Source organism: Centrocercus urophasianus, unplaced genomic scaffold, assembly GCF_019232065.1.
Source record: "Centrocercus urophasianus isolate 14NV4802_14NV808 unplaced genomic scaffold, USGS_Curo_1.0 seq_26, whole genome shotgun sequence".
Taxonomy (NCBI): Eukaryota; Metazoa; Chordata; class Aves; order Galliformes; family Phasianidae; genus Centrocercus; species Centrocercus urophasianus.
In genome coordinates, this window is record NW_024884822.1 from 8,542,057 (window position 1) to 8,560,108 (window position 18,052).

Sequence of the window (18,052 nt, forward strand, 5' to 3'; positions counted from 1 at the left end):
TTTTTTTTTTTTTTTTTTTTTTTTTTTTTTTTTTTTTTTTTTTTTTTCCTGCACCGATAGGAAAAGTCAGTCCCTGCATGCTCAAACCCAGTTGTCTTTAGGGGAAAAAAAAAACCTCTTGGCTTCTGCCTGGGTTTCTTTTTCTACAGCAAAACATAAAGCTCCAAGGGCTGAGTTTGTTTTAGAAAACTCTCTTTGATGGTCCCAAAACATCTTTTCCTGCTATTGAAGACTGCCTTTCAATAGAGAGGAAAAAAAAAAAAAGAGAACTGAGAAGAATTCTACTCGACAATCCCCTGTGCATCTGAACTCTGTTAAACCATACGCTTCCAAACAGAGCCCTGTAGGAATTAAAACAACAGCAACATACCCTTATTCATAACAAACCTTGGGAAGCGTTTGCTGCCGTTCCTTGATTTTCAGGCACAAATGGGTTAGTTTGTGTCATAAGTAACCAAATCTTTCAGATAGGCGAACTCTTTTTAGTCCTTTCAGAACTTGGTGCTTCAGTGCAGAGCGCAGGAGAGCGCCCATCAATAAATATTATCTTTAAATAGCTCTGCTATCGGTACGGAAATGTGAAAGCCTCTGTTCATAATCCTGTTGAAAACAGATCCCTGAACTCATGTAGAGCAATGGATTCAAAATAATTTTCTTAACAAAGGCATCTTGCATATGAAGAGTTCATCCTAAGGCGCTGTTTGACCTCTTGGTCTCTCATTATTATCGAGTCATCAGAGGGTCTTGGAAAGAAAGGGGAAAAGAAACCCCGAGATACAGTTTATTTGTAAAACGTACCATGTAGCTTTAAAGCACGTTCACATGGAAAAAAAATATCTTTCTGATTTCAGGAAGCCGTACAGAAACAAAGTTAGGAGAAATGGCAGATTGTGGGGGAAAACGCAATGGAGTTGGGAAGTGAAGGTTTGAGAACAAAAGCTCTGAACTTGGATAAGAAAGCAGAGAGAGAAGGGATGGTTTAAACAACCACGTTTGCTTGGGTATTAGTTTCATTAAGTTCTCTAGGTGTGATTGTAATTGCTTATGAGAAATAAGGCATTGCACGTCAAAGCTGTGGCAGGGCTCATCTGCATGTTTTCAGGGACAGGGTCTGAAATCCCCCCCACTTCTTTTTTTCTTTTTTCTTTCTTTTTCTTTCTTTTTCTTTTTTCTTCTTTTTTCCTTTTTTTCCCCCTTTCTTCCTTTCCTTTCCTTTTCCTTCCTTCCTTTCTTCCTTCCTTCCGAAGTGAAATCATGTCAGAGTTGTGATTGCTTCAGTTGCTGAACGCTTATTAGGCAGTGAAGTACAACACATGACAGAGCTCACCCAAATGTTGAGTGTATCATTTATATTTTACGACAGTGAATTATATAGAACATTCTCAAGTAACTTTCAAATCATCAAACTGTAATTAAATATTGCAAAGACTGTCTGAAAATTCTTTAATTTTTAATGAAAGTTAAATATATATTGTCAGCCTACTTGAAGGTGTAGTATTTTAATGCATGACGCTCAGAACAAATTGGATAATGAAATGATTACTTTTAAATGAAACTGTTGCAGGAGCATCCACGTTTCCGCTGGCACGGAGCCTCCCCTGCTCACACGCACGCGTTCACACACTCAATAATTGTGAATTCCCAGACCGAAATTACAGCGACTCTGAGGTTTCTGGTGGCAAATTAAAAATCCCGCAGAAGCAAAGCTTGAATGAGTTCAGTTCCCCAGGTCGTGTGGGGAAGGATCTTGATATTAAATAGATATGTTTTAAGATATGGCCAAAGCAGATTTAGGTCTGTCGTCTTTGTCTCACGATTATGAATTGTGAGGTTTTACACAGCTGTGGGTTATTAAGTAAGATAAAATAAAATCTGTTTTGCAAATCAGACCTTGATTGCTCTGCATCGGGTCGCTACTCCTAGATTTAACCTAAATGTCCCATTAGCAGCATACACCACAAAGCCAGGCAGGGCTGCACTGCTTGCTGTGTGTAATTGTAGGTATTCCTGCTTCCACAGAGTTCTTAATCAGGGCTAGTGAGGCTTTGTTGCTGTTTGTACGGTCCAGCTGAGGGCCTAGCCCAGGATCTGTGCTGTGGGCTGACAGGGGCTGTCTGTGTGTTCTGTGTTCCGTGTCTGTGGGCGGCGATGTGCTGTGGGGCAGTGCTGGGTGCTGGTGGTGCGGCCAAAGGAAGCACACACAGCACGCAGGGCAGACGCAGGGTGCAGATCTCAGCTGTGCGCGCTCCCTCCAAGCACGAGCTCTTGTGGTGGTCCTCAGGGGACTTTGGAACGGGAAGCTCAGAATGTGCTGAACACTGTGCTGTGAGTGGCCTTTGGTGGTGGCTCTGGAGGAGCGCAGAGTGGGATGGTGAGGGGTCTCGCTGCATCCCCGTCATGTTAGAATTGCAAACGCTGCGCACAAATCGTTAGCGTTGTGGGGAAGTTCTTTTCAGTGTCAATGCTGTCTTAATTACATTTTCTTTCATGTTATCTTGGCACCTCATTTTATGTCAGGATCACATTCCTAATACGTTCAAAGCCCCATAGGATCCCAAACTTTATGGCTGTCGCTTTGCGTAGGGCAGCAGCTCCCGGTGCAGTCGGTCTGGCACTACGATGCTGTGTTTTGAAATTGCCTGCAAAATGTGAAATATGTCTGCTGAAATAAAGCTGGAGTTTTTAGGCAAGTCTGGGGATTTTAATGTATTTAGAGAGGAGAGGCTTTGTCAGCCACGTTTTCATAAAGTTGAGATATTTCACAGTGAGGAAGGATGGAGGAAATAAATCTGGAATACTTCTTACCCAAGCATTTTTCCTTCAGCCGTCCTCATTCATAAGATATATTGGAGGGTACTACAGCTCAGGCATCTCAGAAAGCGTAAGTTTTGCAAGATAGCTGCTGTCTGTTTTTGGGTGGAAAACCCTTCTGACTTGAGCTCTGGTTGCGCTTCGCCTTTTCTCAGAGCTGTAACTCTGGATACGAGCGGGTTCTGTGTCGATGCCTGTGATGCTCTCTGCTGTGTGCAGGGGGTTGAGGAGCTGTGCTCTGCACGCAGCACACGGCACAGCCCTTTGCTGGCAGCGATGTGCATGGGAAAAAAAATGTTATCAATAAGTTCGGAGGAGCCTCCGCAGACTCGGAGAAATTTCACACAAACATAAAACAAAGCCTAACCCCTGTGATGGGGAAAGTTTACACTGCGCCAGATTTTAGCAGCTTTCTTGTTCCTTTGGTGAGATGTCAGAAGTGCAGGTGATTTTAATTTTCTCGTACGACGAGGAGCGGAGAAGTTTGGAATTTGCATGCATGATCAGGACCTGTGTTTGGGAAAATGTAAACTCATCACAGTGGAAAATGTGTTGTTTGGAGTCTGAGGGTGAAAACAAAGCTGAGGATTTTGGAGAGACTGCCTGAGCCAGATGGCCTGGTGCATTCCCAGTCTGGCAGCCCAACTGCTCCCTCCTGTATAATATACAGCCATTTGTTCTGGGATATTTACGCTAGAGCTGTTTCCATGTGAATGTTTGAAAACCATTAAAAATGAACATATTAGGAGAGATAAATTTATTTAATTTGTGCGAATACGTCAATAAGCGGGCTGCGTATCAAAGGCGGGGGGAGAAAATAATGAGATGCCACTGAATTGCGCGCTGAGACACAGCGAGGGCTGAATGTCCTCTCCTGGGGACCCAGCGCTGCGCTGCTGTCCGTGGCGGGTGAGCAGAAATCCTGCCTGGGTGAGCAGGGAGCGCTCGGGTAATGAGGGGTTAAGCACTGGGAGCCAAATAGATGCAATGCGCTGAATTTACAGCGCTTTCCGCGTGGCCATATAGCGGGTAGGAGCTAATCTGTGCTGCCCCATCTGAAGTCAATTGCAGAACTCCTATTGAATTCGGTGGGACCAGGATTTTATTTTCTCTGTGCGTGTATGTGTGCATACGTCACTGCGGATCGTTTGGGTTCTGTTTTTTTTGAAAAGAGCCTCGTTCTAATGAGCTTTCTCCTTTATTTCAATAAAAGATAGAGTTTGCACTGAGAAACAGAGGGGGGATTTGAAAGCGAGTGGGTTCAGACGCACGCTGCTGATTTCTCTCATTCTCTGGCTCTTAAAAATCAGGGCTGTGGCACCACCGAGGAGTATCATGGCCATGATCTCAGTCCTTCAGGACTTTCTCACCCCGCTCAGAGCAGCACTGCCCGCCTGGCGCTGCACGGCTGTTCAGCCCTCAGCCGTACCAGCGTCAGTCTGGATTTAGTCAGGAAGAGCCGAGGACAAAATCTGCGTGCATCTTTTTCCACCTTTTCCATCAACTCTTTTACTGCTTTGTTCTGCCATCTTTTACTCATGAAAAAGCGGCCTCGATCAGAACGGTAGCCTTGGGTTTTATATCGTTCCCCTCCCTTTTACTTTATCTTTTTTTTTTTTTAATGAACTCTCACTGAAAAGTTTTCCGCATTGCTGGATGCACTTGTAGGCTAGGAATGAACGGGATGTGCTCAGCGCACTCATTTGTATGTGCTGGCAAGTGGTGAATTGTGTTTGATTTAACTTTTTATGCAGCTTTATGTACATAGAAGAAAGGGAGTTTCGTAGTTTGACATCAGTTTTTCAGGGCCTGATTTTGAGATGGGTTTGTGCTCGGGCAGTCGTTACTCATTGGGACTTCGGACAGAAAGGGCACTTCATTGAGAAACAGTTTACAAACGTAAGCTGAGTTTTGAGGGGAAATATTTAAGATCTTCGGGAGGAGAGGACCTGTTTTGAAAGATGAGCTGCACTGAAGTCAAAGATACAGGAGTAAATAAAAAAGAAAAACAACGTCTATAATTTTCATTTCCTTCGCTGATGTTTTGTTGTGCAACTCCGACGTGTATTTGCAGGCTTATTTTTAGCCCTGCTGTGGTCTAAGTTTATCCGCTCTAACTTTCACTTTATCTCTCATTAATGTGATCCCTATTTGACAAAGTTGTGGTGGTGTTTGGGTGATGTGGGCTCCTAACGCTGTCTTGCTGTGGCGAAGCCCCAACTTTAATTACTAGAAACGTTTGGATAGTTTTGTGACAAGAGTATCTTTTCCAATCTTAAATATTTTCACAACGGTAGCATTGCAGACCCTTCCTGTAAATATACTTCTGGTCGCTATAAAGATGTGAAACTTCAACAGTTCCTGTTTCCTTTTTGCAACTAATTGTAGAATTGGTGTTTTAGATCAGTGCCGTCTGAAAGATGGTAGAGGATCTATAATGCTCGCCGGCGGCTGTTCATGGAGGTGGACAGTCGGTGCTTTGCGCGCTCGTTTGCGAGTAAATCGGGAAATAGGAATAGGAGTCGGCGGTGAGAAAGGAGCTCGGCTGTTCCTTTTGCTTCCTCAAATTTCCTAGAAATTCCTGGAGGAATAGGATATGCAGAAGGACCCGCACTTATGGTGAGAAACCACAGTGTGCATGGGTGCAATATTAGTAGTCAAATGCAAACAAAGTGAAAAGCAAATCCTTAACGCAGACGAAGGCAGAAGAATGTCATGCACGCAAAGAAAGGATCACTGATGTTAAACACAACAGACAAGGTGATTATGTACCACAGTGTTGACTCTGCCCGTTCATTATTGCTATTTAGTTGAGTTATTTAAGCGGGTACCTGGAGGTTAAGTAAGCATAGCAGCAGGAAGAGAAGAGGAAAGGAGAGAGGAGGGGGAAAAAGAAAGTAGGATTTGTGTTCTGCTCGGTCATTCCTAATGCTCCCTCCACTTCAGTGGCAACATAGACTGGGTAATTTTGCTTTAGGGTTTGAAAACCTAAGAAGCATGAGTCGAGTTCTGCAGTCCTCTCTTGGATGCCGTGTTGTGCTGTGCCACGGTGAATGGGAATCCAAAGCAGATTATTCTTTGATTATTTTTTTGATCAGGTCCAACAAGGGTGCTGAGCTTCCCCTGTCTTGGTTGAGTGGATTTGGATGCTGGGTTTTCTGGAGTCTTTGTGATGTCCCTGCTGTGACCCCATCAGCTGTGGTCCTTTGGTTCCCCAGTTTGGGCTAGAAGCTTCAACCCCTCTTACAATTTAATGCTCAGAAATGAGGAATTTCTGAAATAGTCACATGTCCTGATGTCTGTTGGTGCAGGCACCTTCCCAGCAGTAGCTTTCAGGTATGGATGGGACAGCACCTCCCGATATGACCCAGCCTGGTCCATGCTGGTGGCGGTGCTGCGAGGGTTCGGTGTGTCCCCGACGCTCATTGCTGTGTCCCCTTTGTGGCAGTGCTGGGTTCACAGCGTGTCTCTTTCTGCTGGGACACAGTGCAGGGAAGCTCTCAGTTTTGGGGAATATTTGTAGTTAAACTGAAGTGAAACAATTATAACTAGCAAATGTAACAGAGGTGTTCCTGATGTTATTTGTGAAATTACTAAATAGTTTTATAATGCATGAAATTCATATTGTGTCTTACTATTAAAATCAGCTCATGCTTCTGCAGATTTGCATGTCCCAAGAGCCATGCCTCCACTGTAAGTGCAGCAGCTCTTACCTTTAGCAGATTGTATTTGCAAGGACTGCAGAAGCAACACGTGGTCTCACTTCATCATATGTCAATATACTTTATTTTTTCTCGTTAGTATTTTCCACGCTTCCATGTTAATATCGTCCCACTCTATAAAATGTATTTCCTCCACTTAATACAATTAGAAAAATATCTTTTTAGTTACTAATTTACTGCTAGCTTTATAGACCCCCATATCAGATGTAATTTTATCTGCAGGGTTTGTTTCCCAGTTTTCTCCTCCTGCGCCTGTATCTGGGAGGGTGTTGGGGTCCCACCGCAGTGCGGGGCAGAGCTGCTGCTGCTGCTTGCAGCCTTATCCCCCCAGAGGCTCTGCCGCAGATCCCAGCTCCAGGCTGGCAGCCGGGAAGAGTTAGGAACCTCTATGCTCTGTGCTATTGCTGTTGTGAAGGCAGTTTCTTTTCTGTCTTGCTTTGCTGCTGGGGGCAGCCCAGGGTAGGTGCCCAGCTGTCCGCATTTTGTGGGGTGAGCCAGCAAGCAGAGAGAAACCAGGGCTGTGTGGGTGGGCAGAAAGCAAAAACTCTGCTCAATCCTATGGGAGCTCTCTAGTGTGAGCAGTAACCCGCGATGTGTGTAAGGCCGATCCCTCACCATTGCTCTGTGTCCTGCTGCTGGGAGGGCTGCAGAAATCAACCCTTCTCGCTGGGTGCGTTACGCTGTCCTTCCACAGCTTTAACTTGAAGGATTCTCCCCGTGCTGCCTCAGAGACAGTTTTTCAGGCTGGTTGTCCATCCCTGTTTGTTTTGGTGCCCTCTCACAGGGCCTGCCTCTCGCTTATTTATATCCTTGTAACTCTGGAGCTGCTCGCCATCGCAAGACGCAGGATCAGGCCTGAGTGCTTCTAGGAGCTACCAGCAAAATGCCCGGGTTGCGCAGTGTGCAGCTTTCGGAATTAAAAATGCATGAGCTCTTGCTCTGTCTTTCTTTCTCTCTCTCTCTCTTTCTTTCTTTCTTTCTTTCTTTTTTTTTTTTTTTTTTTAATGAATAGAGCCCCAAGTATGCCAAGCCTTGCTGTTGTTTCTTTTTTTTTTTTTCCTTCCTTTCTTTTAATGCTATTAGGTTTATATTTTATTCTGAATTGAAAAGAAAATTGTGGTTGTCTTGACTACTAAAAAAACCCATCCTACACACAGCTTGAGGGATGTGCAGCAGAGAGGAGGGAATTTAGCAGTTCCCAGCTCAGTTGTTCCCAAACACAGACCTCGGGCAGGTTTGGCCGCTGTTGGCCTTGTGCACTCGGCAGCCACAAGGCTGTTTTTTCTTTTCTCCCAACTCAACGTGACGCATGGCTAAAAATGTGTTTTCTTTCTAGGCGATAGTATATGAAGGCCAAGACAAGAACCCCGAAATGTGCCGAGTTCTGCTCACGCATGAAATAATGTGCAGGTAAGAGATACCCTGCTTCCCCCTAATTAGTGATGAGAAGATGAATCTGTCACTCAAAATCTAGGTTGAACCTGTGGCTATTTTAGGACTTAAATTTATCTTTCTTGCATTAAACAATCCCAAAATAACACAGTCTGGTGTGTGTAATTAGCAGCAAGGTCTCTGTCACCGCAGCAGTTTTCAGTTGATAAAGAATTTTCCTTAACCGCGCTACTGGGTTGCATTTAGACCCCGTAGCCTACAAAAATGGGCTCACCAAAATTAATAGTTAATTATAGAATTGTAGTTTTCTCTGCCCCCAATTCCCAAGCGAATGACGAAGTTTGCTCTCCCGGCAGCATGACAAAATGGTTGTTCTGGTGTTGCTGGCCTAACAGGCGGACAGGGCTTCTCCCACCTGCCTGGGCCTAGCAGGCCATGTTCTGCCACCCCATGGCTCCTATTTGTTGGTGTTCTCCAACCACACAGATCTGACCCTCCCCACGCTCTGCTCCCCCAGAGGTGCCTGCCTGGGGCTGGCACTTAAATCTGGGAGAGAGAGATGAATTCTTCTTCAGCTACTTTCTTCCCCCTTCTGCTGGCAGTGTTAGGTGAAGCCTGCTCTGCTCCCTCACAGCATCTTCTCCCATAGCCCTCAGGCACCCAGGAGAGGCTGACCTTGCAGTCTCATTAAAGTTAGTGGGTGTTTTTGCATGTCTGAAAAACTCATTTGTTACATGTTATTCGATGGCAGAAAATAATTCCCTGGTGGAAGACGAGGCATTCTTGCATAAGCTCATTGTTACAATCAGTTGTTTTAAGACTGTAAAAATGCCATTGCATGCATTGTAACTTTTACAAAACACATTTACTAAAAAGGAGTAACTTGAGGGGAAAAGCTGGTACCCACTTCTAAGAGAATAAACTTGGATGAGGGTTTCCTGGTGGGGGAGAGTCTTAGACAAAGTATTCAGATGGAAACTTCTCTGCTGGTTGATGTTTTTTCCCTTTATTCTTTGGAATCTGTGTGTTTTGTGCTTCCTAAGGCTTCTGTCTGATAAAACCCAGCTCGAGGGCAGAGCCCTGTGATGCCACTCTTCTTGCATTGCTCTCCGGGTGGAACCCCACACAGCTTGCCAGGATTTGGGGCACTTTAATTGCCGTATCCTATTTTTCTAGGCTACTTTGTTCAGCAGGTTTGGCTTTGGGAAACCAGAGATAACCCATTCCAGCCTCAGCTCCTTGAGAGGTCCCAAGCTGCTGCTGCTGGGAGCTGTGGCATGGCTTTGCTGAGGACTCCTGACCAGTCCTACGTTTCCCAGCGCAAGCTCAGCCACACTGACAACCTGTAATTGCACTAAAACTCATTGGCCCAATTAGCACCACTTTTGCACTAGATACCTAGCTAGGAACAATTCGTGGAAATATTAAAGGAGGCCCCTGACCCGATAAGACTAAGTGCATGCTTTGCTTTTCTTGTGGAAGCAGCCCAGTGGAACAGTGAGTAAAATTAAGCACATGCTGAAGTGCCTGCAGTGTCAGAGCCTGAATGTGCTGGTAGCTTCACCTAGTGTGCCCTGTTGGTTCCTAGACTGCCAGGTTTGGAGGTGGAAATAATCTGGTATCTAGGTTAGCATCCAGACCTCAGGAGGGGCTGAGCACACACTCTCAGCCTGCAGCATCACTCTCTGCAGCCAGCCTTTGTTCCAGACCCATGCCATGCAGTGCCCTCAGCCAGCTCTGGGTCATTCATCGAGCCCTTGTGCAACCCTAAAAATTCCCTCTCTAATCCATTAATTTTCTTATAAATACTTCAGAAACATGAAGATTAATAAGTACCTTGAAAACTTCAGATAGAGGGCTGAGTTTTAACCAGATCTGTGTTAAAGATGTGCAGCTTTGTCAATATTGTTTAACCGAGGTAAAATTACTTCCATTCTGGGGATGTGTAAAGCTGTGCTGTGTCATTTGAATCAGCTTTTCCCTTTATTGAAGCACTGTCTGTTTTTTTTTCGTTCTTAAAATTTGCTTGATCAGGAGCTCTGTTCCTCTCCTCAGATTTGTTTGCTGCCAGCCCTGGTTTTGTGTTCCTAAACATAAGGTGTAGGGGCAGCAAAAAAATCCGACTGTGGTGTAGGCACGGTGTGACTGCTGGGTGGGGGAGATGCATTCAAATATCTTACCGCTCATATTAGATATTTCCCATTTCCTCTTCTGCCCATAGGTTTGTAAGAGGGTGCTGTTTGTTTACCAGGCCGCTTGACCCTATTGCACAAATCTGTCATCTATTGTGCTGCTAACACTCTTTTAAATTGCAAATCTGATGCTCTTTAGGGGTCTAGAAAGGGGGGAAAAAAATCTCTCTCCGCACCATTCTGTTTCTCTTGATTTCTTGCCTGTTGTAAGTGGAAGTTGGGATGTGCTGAATTTGCACCAGGGGTGCAAATGCAGCCTCAATTATAAGCATAAAATTAGAGTCTGTTCCCCATTAATCAGTCCAGCTAATTGCTATGCACTACCATTAGCCATATGGTGTGAAAGACAGCTTGCTCTCCCTAAGATGAAATTTCTTCATTTCAGACATGAAATAGTGAGGGCTCTGTATTTTAAAATAGCTTGTTTTAGATGTTTAATTTCTAAACAACTTTCAGCAGTGCTTTCTATCAAGGCTAACTGCACAATAAAACTTTGCATTTATGTGACAAAGCTGGGTATTTATAGGATGCTCCAACTACGGCAAGGAGAAGACAAAGAATTCAAATGTACGGGAGAGTTCTGGCTGCGGTAGGGATGCAGCTCTGAGGTTGGCTTCAGGTGGCTGTTTGTTTATTTTGAAGAGGTTCATTGTGTTTTGTCAAATATAAAATGTAAAATCCATGCTGTTGGCGAAAATGTTAATAGCTGGGGGGAATTCAGAGCCTCGGTGGAATTTATTGGCATTGTAGGCAGCGTGGGGAGGGACATCTATAGTTAATATTGCCTCAACAATTTCCATTATGAAACCTTCAGTGGCTTACAGCTTTGCCAGATTTAAACTGTTCTGGCTGAAATGTCCTTTGCAGGGTGTCAGCCCGAGGCTGACTTTCTTTGGAAAGTTTCAGCTCAAATGGTTCAGCGATTTCTGAGAATGAGGTTGGAGTAAAATATGGTTTTTGTCTTCGCGACATAAAGTCTTACAGCTGTTTTGTCGAGGAGCCCTTGCACCTTTCTGCCTGGCTGGGGTGGGAGCTGCAGCCCACCTCACCAGGAGCTGCTGCAGTCTGTCCCATGCGGGCTCACTAACGACTTGTTAGAGCCTGGCAGTAAGTGATCAGAAAGTCGTGTTTGTGCTGGCCTTGTGCCATCGCCCCGTAATTTCTCATTGTTCATTGTCCCTGCAGAAAGCCTGAGTGCGTGGATACACAAAGCAGGGCTCCTCTGGCCTGTGATGCTCCTGGCCTGCTGCGCTGGGTTAGGGAGAGGGAGGGTTTTGGGGTGCAGGAATGGTGTGGTGGGGCCATGGATGTGTCCGTGATGGGGACAGAGATGCTCCAGCAGGGAGAAGGGTGAGGACGAAGGCAGTGACAAAAGCAGGGAGCAGTGGTGGCCAGGGGATGGAGGTCTGCAAAGAGGCACGATGGGGATGGTGTGAGGAAGGTGGAGGCAGGAATGGGGAAAACCCATGTCGGTGCAGCATGGCAAGGGCCTGCGTTGCTATTGAGGGCTATTTGCTTTAAAAACAAACCAAGCAAACCCCGAGCCAAATCATTTTTTGCAGATTTTTTCCCCCCTTGTTTTTAGTTTTCCCTGTCTCAAACTGCTTTAGATCAGACATAATCTGATTCCTAAAGACACTGTGCCTGAGCGCTGGCTCCCTGTCCTGCCTGGGGGGGACACCCCACAGGGCCAGCCAGGAGCTGGCACTTGGCATCAATCCCTGCACGCAGGGAACTGAGGGCTTCTCAGTGACTCAGAGAAACTCCTGGGACTTCTTGAATTCCTTCAGGGAAAGGCGCTGAATGTTTAGGCACTTTTTTCTTTTTTCTTTTTTTTTTTTTTCCATGTGTTCAGTAGATGCTAAAAGTCAAAGCTTTCGAAGTAAGTTTGAATGCTTCTTTTACCATGAGGAGCGATCTAAAACTCAGGGTTGGTGTGATGCCATGATTGTCTGTGTAGAAAAATGAGGGTGGATGAGGCCTCCAATTCTGCTTGTGAGGGAGAAAAAAAAAGAAGAATAACAACAAGAAAAAGAAAAGGGCAAACAAAAGTTTGATTTCTTGCTATGGCTCAGGTCTATGGGGGCATCATCTCAGGACACCTGAGCCATGCAAGAGGGCCACCCCATGAGCAGCCCTGTGGCCGTGCTATCCATACTGTCCCTGGCAGTCGGCGTGCACCTCTCCTGCTTGGGGCTGGAGTATTCCTGAAGCAGGAAGGTGCTGGGGATGCTGGGGGCCGCCCAGTGCAGTGGGGAGCCTGGGAACCTTTGCTCGCCTGAGTGAGTGTGGCAATTTTTGTCCCTGCAGTCTGCTGGGAGAATGTCAGGACTAGCCCTGATTCACTTCAGTCACAAGAACTGCATTGTCTTAACTTGTGCCAACTCTGTTTCTAATTACATTTTAATCATTTAAAAATGATTAGCAGTTTTTATTGCCTTGTTTGTGGGTAAATTTTCTCACCCCACACATTCTCGCTGCACTCCAATGAGAAGTCCTTTTATAGGCAAAAAAGCCCCCCGAACGTCCACATGACTATTTACCTACAGCATATTTTATTCCTTCCTAAATTTTAATGCTTTCTGGGTGCCAAGGCTCTTGCATTTATTTTCGTGGATCAATTGTGGTATTGTGCTGTAAAATTAAGCAGTTTTTTTTGGCAGTCCTAAACAATGTAACTTCCACCGAAATGAAGATACCGCACATGTGTGAACTGAGAGAAGTTTCAGTCCTGAATAGTTGCCTTGAAGCCTTCTGCGGTGAAAAGAATTATGTATTTTCCTCTCTTTGAAAACAAAAATTTATTATTTTTTTTGAGACCATGTTTAAACAGGCTGTTTTTGTAAAAGGTCCCCGTTCCCCCCCCCCCCCTTTTTTTTTTTTGTTATCTTTAGTGTGGTTAGTTGCTTTATTGCTAATCTTGGTGGGTAACTGTATATTATTCACTCTATTGTTCAGCAGCACAAGAGAACCTTTGTCATGCTCCCAACAGGGCTATTTATATAGCATGGCACTTCTGAGGGCTTCTTACTGTTCCCGTGTTCTTCCACCTTCCAGGGAAAGGAAAATAGTCCATTGGCACGGGAGGGTGAGCAGTCAGGTCCCTGGATACTGCTTGGAGTGAGCATGGTGCTCTGCAAAGCTGTGGCTGAGGTTCAACAAGATGTTTGATAACGGCAAGGTGTGCCTGGATCTGGCCTGGGAGAGCCAGGAGAGTGACCCCATGCCCTGTTAATTGGGGCCATCCCCGTGGGGGTCCCCATGCTGTGGTTCCCTGCCCTCTGTGGCCCCATGGGAGTTTCCTGGGCTTCACCCAGTGGGTTCCTGCATGAGCCAAGCTCCAAGTGCCGTACCCCTTTCAGACAAGGGCTCATCCCAAACAACAACTCAGCATCTCTGTGCAAACAACAAGCTCCCTTAGCTTAAAACCCGAGCCTGCCGCCAGTGATGGAGCAGGGCTTTGGCAGATGGAGCTGGTGCAACATGCTTCAGCTTTGTACCCGACCCATGGTGCTCCACCAGCACAAGCAGTCATCCGTGTGCTCAGAAAAATGGGAAACGGGCATGCTCCCCTATAAAAAGCCAGTGGTGTTTGCATTTTAGCTCCACTCTTAACAATTATATTTCTTAGAAGGAGAATCATTACACTTCTGGATGTCGGGAGGAGGCTTCAGCTCTGTAAAAGCAGGAGTAATGTGCGGCCACGTAATGGAAGCACCAAGCAAACGTTAAAAGCTGTGTTCAGGGAAGAAAAAACTGGTTCTGTGCGCACACATAAATGGGAGAACTACTAAATCCTTTGGAAAAGAGACCACAAATAGGCAGGTCTCTCTGTGTCGTATGATCCTTGAATTATTATTTGCAAAGGGGGCAAAACCCCTCTCTTTTTGTATTTTCCATTGCTAACCAGCTGTGCAAGAAGTTAAACATAGTAATTAACCCATATGTGACCCACTGTATTTGACTGATTTGCAGGCAGGGACGGCGCGGTAACTCTAGCCGGCAATTTGAACCCGCCGTGTTCGTAATGATGATTTTACAGTGTAATGGTCGCACTAAATCCTTTCACTTTTGCTCTGCAGCCGCTGTTGTGACAAGAAAAGCTGTGGCAACAGAAATGAGACTCCATCAGATCCAGTGATAATTGACAGGTAAGGACTGCTATTGTTTCCTTCGATTTTCTTTCTGGTTTTTTTTCCTTTTTTTTTTTTTTCTTTTCTTTCCCTTCCTCATTATAACGCAACACCTGCCCTGTCTTGCTAATGGGGAAGAATTAGGAGTAGATGCGGATGAAATTTTGTTTTTGATACCAAATTAGTTGTGCTTTGCAACTGCGATCGCCGTGGCAGGGCCATATGGAGGCTAACGGAGCGACCTGCTCGTTGGAGGGCTCCCGTGCTTGCAGACTGATTCATGTGCATAAAGAGGAGATTTTTCTTTCTGACTTTCTGTGGCTCAATTCGCATGCTGTGCCAGGGAAGCTTCAGGAATAAAATAATAATAGTTTGTGATTTATGAAATGTGGTTGGGTGCTTATAAATATTTAACTTTTATTTGAAAAATGTTTGAATCATTATCACTTTTAGCTACAGTAGTTCTGTTGGATGCAATCCATCTACATTTTAAGGATTTTATTTATGCATAAAAACAGTTAAAAAAAATAGATCTGCAAACTAAGGGTTTTTTCCCCTGTTATTTTCTTTGGTTGGAATACTATTTTGACTGTATTGTCAGTTGATTAATTCATTTTTGCCTGTCTTAATTATTGTGCTTTTAAACAGATCCATATTGCCAATCTGACATCACCAACTAAATCACTGTTGTGCAATGCATCTATTTTAGTTGCTCTGAGCCATGGATAGTTTCTGTGCTTGCAAATTATGCAAAATGGTACCAAACAGTCATTTTTACATTTTAATCATCAAAATTCATTGTACAAAGCCACGTGTAATAACCAGGTTATTATGCAGCATTACTCTATGAGAGTTAAATGGCCATGAAGTACTGAATCTGTCTGTCATCAGCTGGGGAAAGCAATACCACTGCACTAATCTGTGCGTGCAGGGACCCTGAAGGGAAGCTGTCTGTGCATATGGGAGCGAGTGTAGAGTGGTGTGCTTCTCCTAGCATTATTGTCTGAGCTCATGTTTGCTGTATTAGCTTCAAAGTACCTTCTGTGCCAGTCTGGGTGTTTGTTATAAAAGAAAAGGTGACGGCGTTTTGTGTGCGGAGCCATGCGGGAGGGATGGGGATAGCAGAGCCTGGCCAGGCACTGTGCCTCTGCAGACTGTGAGATTTATAGTTCTTGCTTGAATTTCTTAAGAAAGTGCATATATTGGAAGCTTATGGCGGGTGTTTTGATTAGCTGTAATCAGTAATCCTGAGAATGTTTAAGCCTCAGAAGATATATCTACCTATTTTAACTAGGCGTATTTCCATCTTCTGTGAGCATTAAGTAGGGCTGGGAAAGGGGGGGAAAAAAACCCAGTGAAATCTGTATAGAGATGTGTTTTATAAGCATGCTGCCGAGTTGAACACTATAAACATGGTGTTAGGGCGGCATTTCGAGTGACATGAAAGCTACAAAATTCACATGAATTTTTCATTGTACTGGAAAGTGAGATGTTAAGATGCTAATGGCAGGTTTACGGAAATATTTTGTTTAACTATCTAGTATGCAAAACTGCTAGTTGCAAATCACTTTGAATTATGAAAGCCAGAGATGCTGTCTGCTACGTGCTTCTTAGAAAATGAGGGAAACTGTTACATGAAAACATAGATTTAACTTTGTGACGGTGATCAATTTATCACTATTTACATACATTTATGCAAAAGATACCAATTCTGAAGACTATATTTAAAACACAAGTTGAATACAGTTCACAGCTCATCATCCAAACCTTGCCTTCCTCCCCCCCGCACTACAACACATTTGGCTTGTGAATGGGTTAAGCTTTTAAGTTCTTCACTTGGTTTTAAATTGTGACTTTGATACAGAAGGTTGATATGACTGTGGTTTGAATAACATTTGATTTTGACCTGTTCCTGTGGGTTGCAATGGTATAAGAAATTTGACTCAGCAGTACTGTAATTAGCCCTCCCTGTGTTTTTGAAACAGGATTGTGTTACCTGGATTGCATTAGTGTGGCTTCTATTGTCGCCGCTTTGCATCTGTCCCAGTAGGGTACTTAAAACCTTTTCTTGGCCGGGGCTAGTTCAAACAATTTAGGCCAAATAAGTACGTGCTTTATACAGTCAGTGGCTTTAGCGATGCTTCTTGTGACATTTATCCTATTCATTTTTTCCCCCTTTTGGTTTGGAAAGGATGAAACGAGCTATGTGGGGCCTTTTTACCTTAAAACGAGTCCGTTAAGCGCTAAAGCGCCTGCACGAGTCAGCACATGTGTTTAGTTGTACTCCATTGTCACTTCTGCATGCACACAATTTTAAACTATTATGTCAATTGATACGCTAAGCCATATTTAGCTATTTCTATTTGCCTGTGAGCTTACAGAACTCATTTGCCATTTGGGCTAAAGCACTCCCACATGCCTTACAGTCTGATAAAGCCTTGCCTATGGATTTAATCTAACTCTCGCATCAAATCCTACCAATCCTCAGACTCTGACCTAACATAGAATTTAATGTAGAATCCATCTATGGGATTTTTGACATATGTACTTAAATGGAAATGCTATCCTCTTCTTCCATGCTGGAATACTGTTTTGGATTGATTAATTCTCTTTGATGAGGCCGGAGAAACTCGGGATAGAGAGGGCTCGGTCTTTGTGGTGGTTTAGCTAACTTGGCAAAGAGGCTCTTTGTCAACTTCAAAGTTACATGTGTTGTGCTCTTTTTCAAATCCTAGATGTATATGAAAAGTAAATCGCACATTTTTATTTAATCAAAATGCAGGATTTAAAAAATAATAATCCGTTGTTGCGTTTGAAACAGGATATGACTTTATCCTTTGTAGAACTGCTTTATAGTTTGCCCTATTATAGTATCAGCGGATATAGCAGTGAAAGGGACCGAAAGAAATTCGTACTTGTAGAGGGATCTCAGTTTTCTCTGGAGAACAAAATCTCTTCTGCTTATAGAGCAGTCATTTCAAGGAAGTTTCTTGGAAACCTGTGTATTTCTGAATCATCTTAGCATAGCCTGTATATTTTATCACTAATCCGGTTACATGTGTTCAGATGAAGCTCTGATGAACAGGAACTCATTTTAAAAGGGATATTATTGTCACAGTACAAATGCACAATTCCTTCTACAAGTACAGTAGCAGGGCTGTATTGTAATCATACTTGAAGAAAACACAGAGCACTTCCTGTTATTAAATTAAATTCTAGATTGATTTAGCATTCAAATAGTAACTTGTATTTGAATTTAAAAGGTTTGCAATAAAATTTCTGTGAAGAAATTGAATAAATTGTAGTTTTATTACCACTCTGGATATCCCAGTGTCCTAACCTTTTTCCTTACAGTTATCTTAGTTCAATAAATAAAACCTCATTAGACTATTCCCATTTCAACGAGTTTATTAAATTTTACAGAAGTAATTAGCATAAGCTGTGCTAATTTTTCTAGAAGACTAATGAGAGAGTTTCCTAATTAGGTTTGCTTTGTAAGAATCAGAAAAGATGATAATGACAAAAGTCACATAGGGGAGAAAGTGGGGCTTTATATTCTTCCTTGGTTCAGGAAAGAGGCTCTTCTCTCTCTGTTCTGCTCCGAACTCTTAAACCCAATTTACCACTATGGGGACCAGTATTTAGTGGTGCTACCCGTGCCTGTGGGGGATTCCTTACCTTTTATGGCTGGATCCAGTAGACAGGAGTCCTATTGACTGATAAAATAGAAATAAGCACTGCAGCCCCAAATATAGTGGCAGAAAAGTCTCAGCATCGAGGATCATGCTCTGCCCACAATCCT

The 18,052-nt window shown here is 43.9% G+C and overlaps 1 protein-coding gene across 4 annotated transcripts in view; it reads left to right on the forward strand.

The window, feature by feature from the left end:
- The window catches only part of EBF1 (EBF transcription factor 1), a 260,149-nt gene that overhangs the window by 3,104 nt on the left and 238,993 nt on the right, over window positions 1-18,052 (forward strand). For all 4 annotated transcript variants that reach the window (XM_042826615.1, XM_042826616.1, XM_042826617.1 and 1 more), the window contains exons 5-6: window positions 7,870-7,943; window positions 14,200-14,268. In XM_042826615.1, coding sequence (XP_042682549.1) covers window positions 7,870-7,943; window positions 14,200-14,268 — 143 coding nt within the window. The remainder of the gene's footprint in view (window positions 1-7,869; window positions 7,944-14,199; window positions 14,269-18,052) is intronic.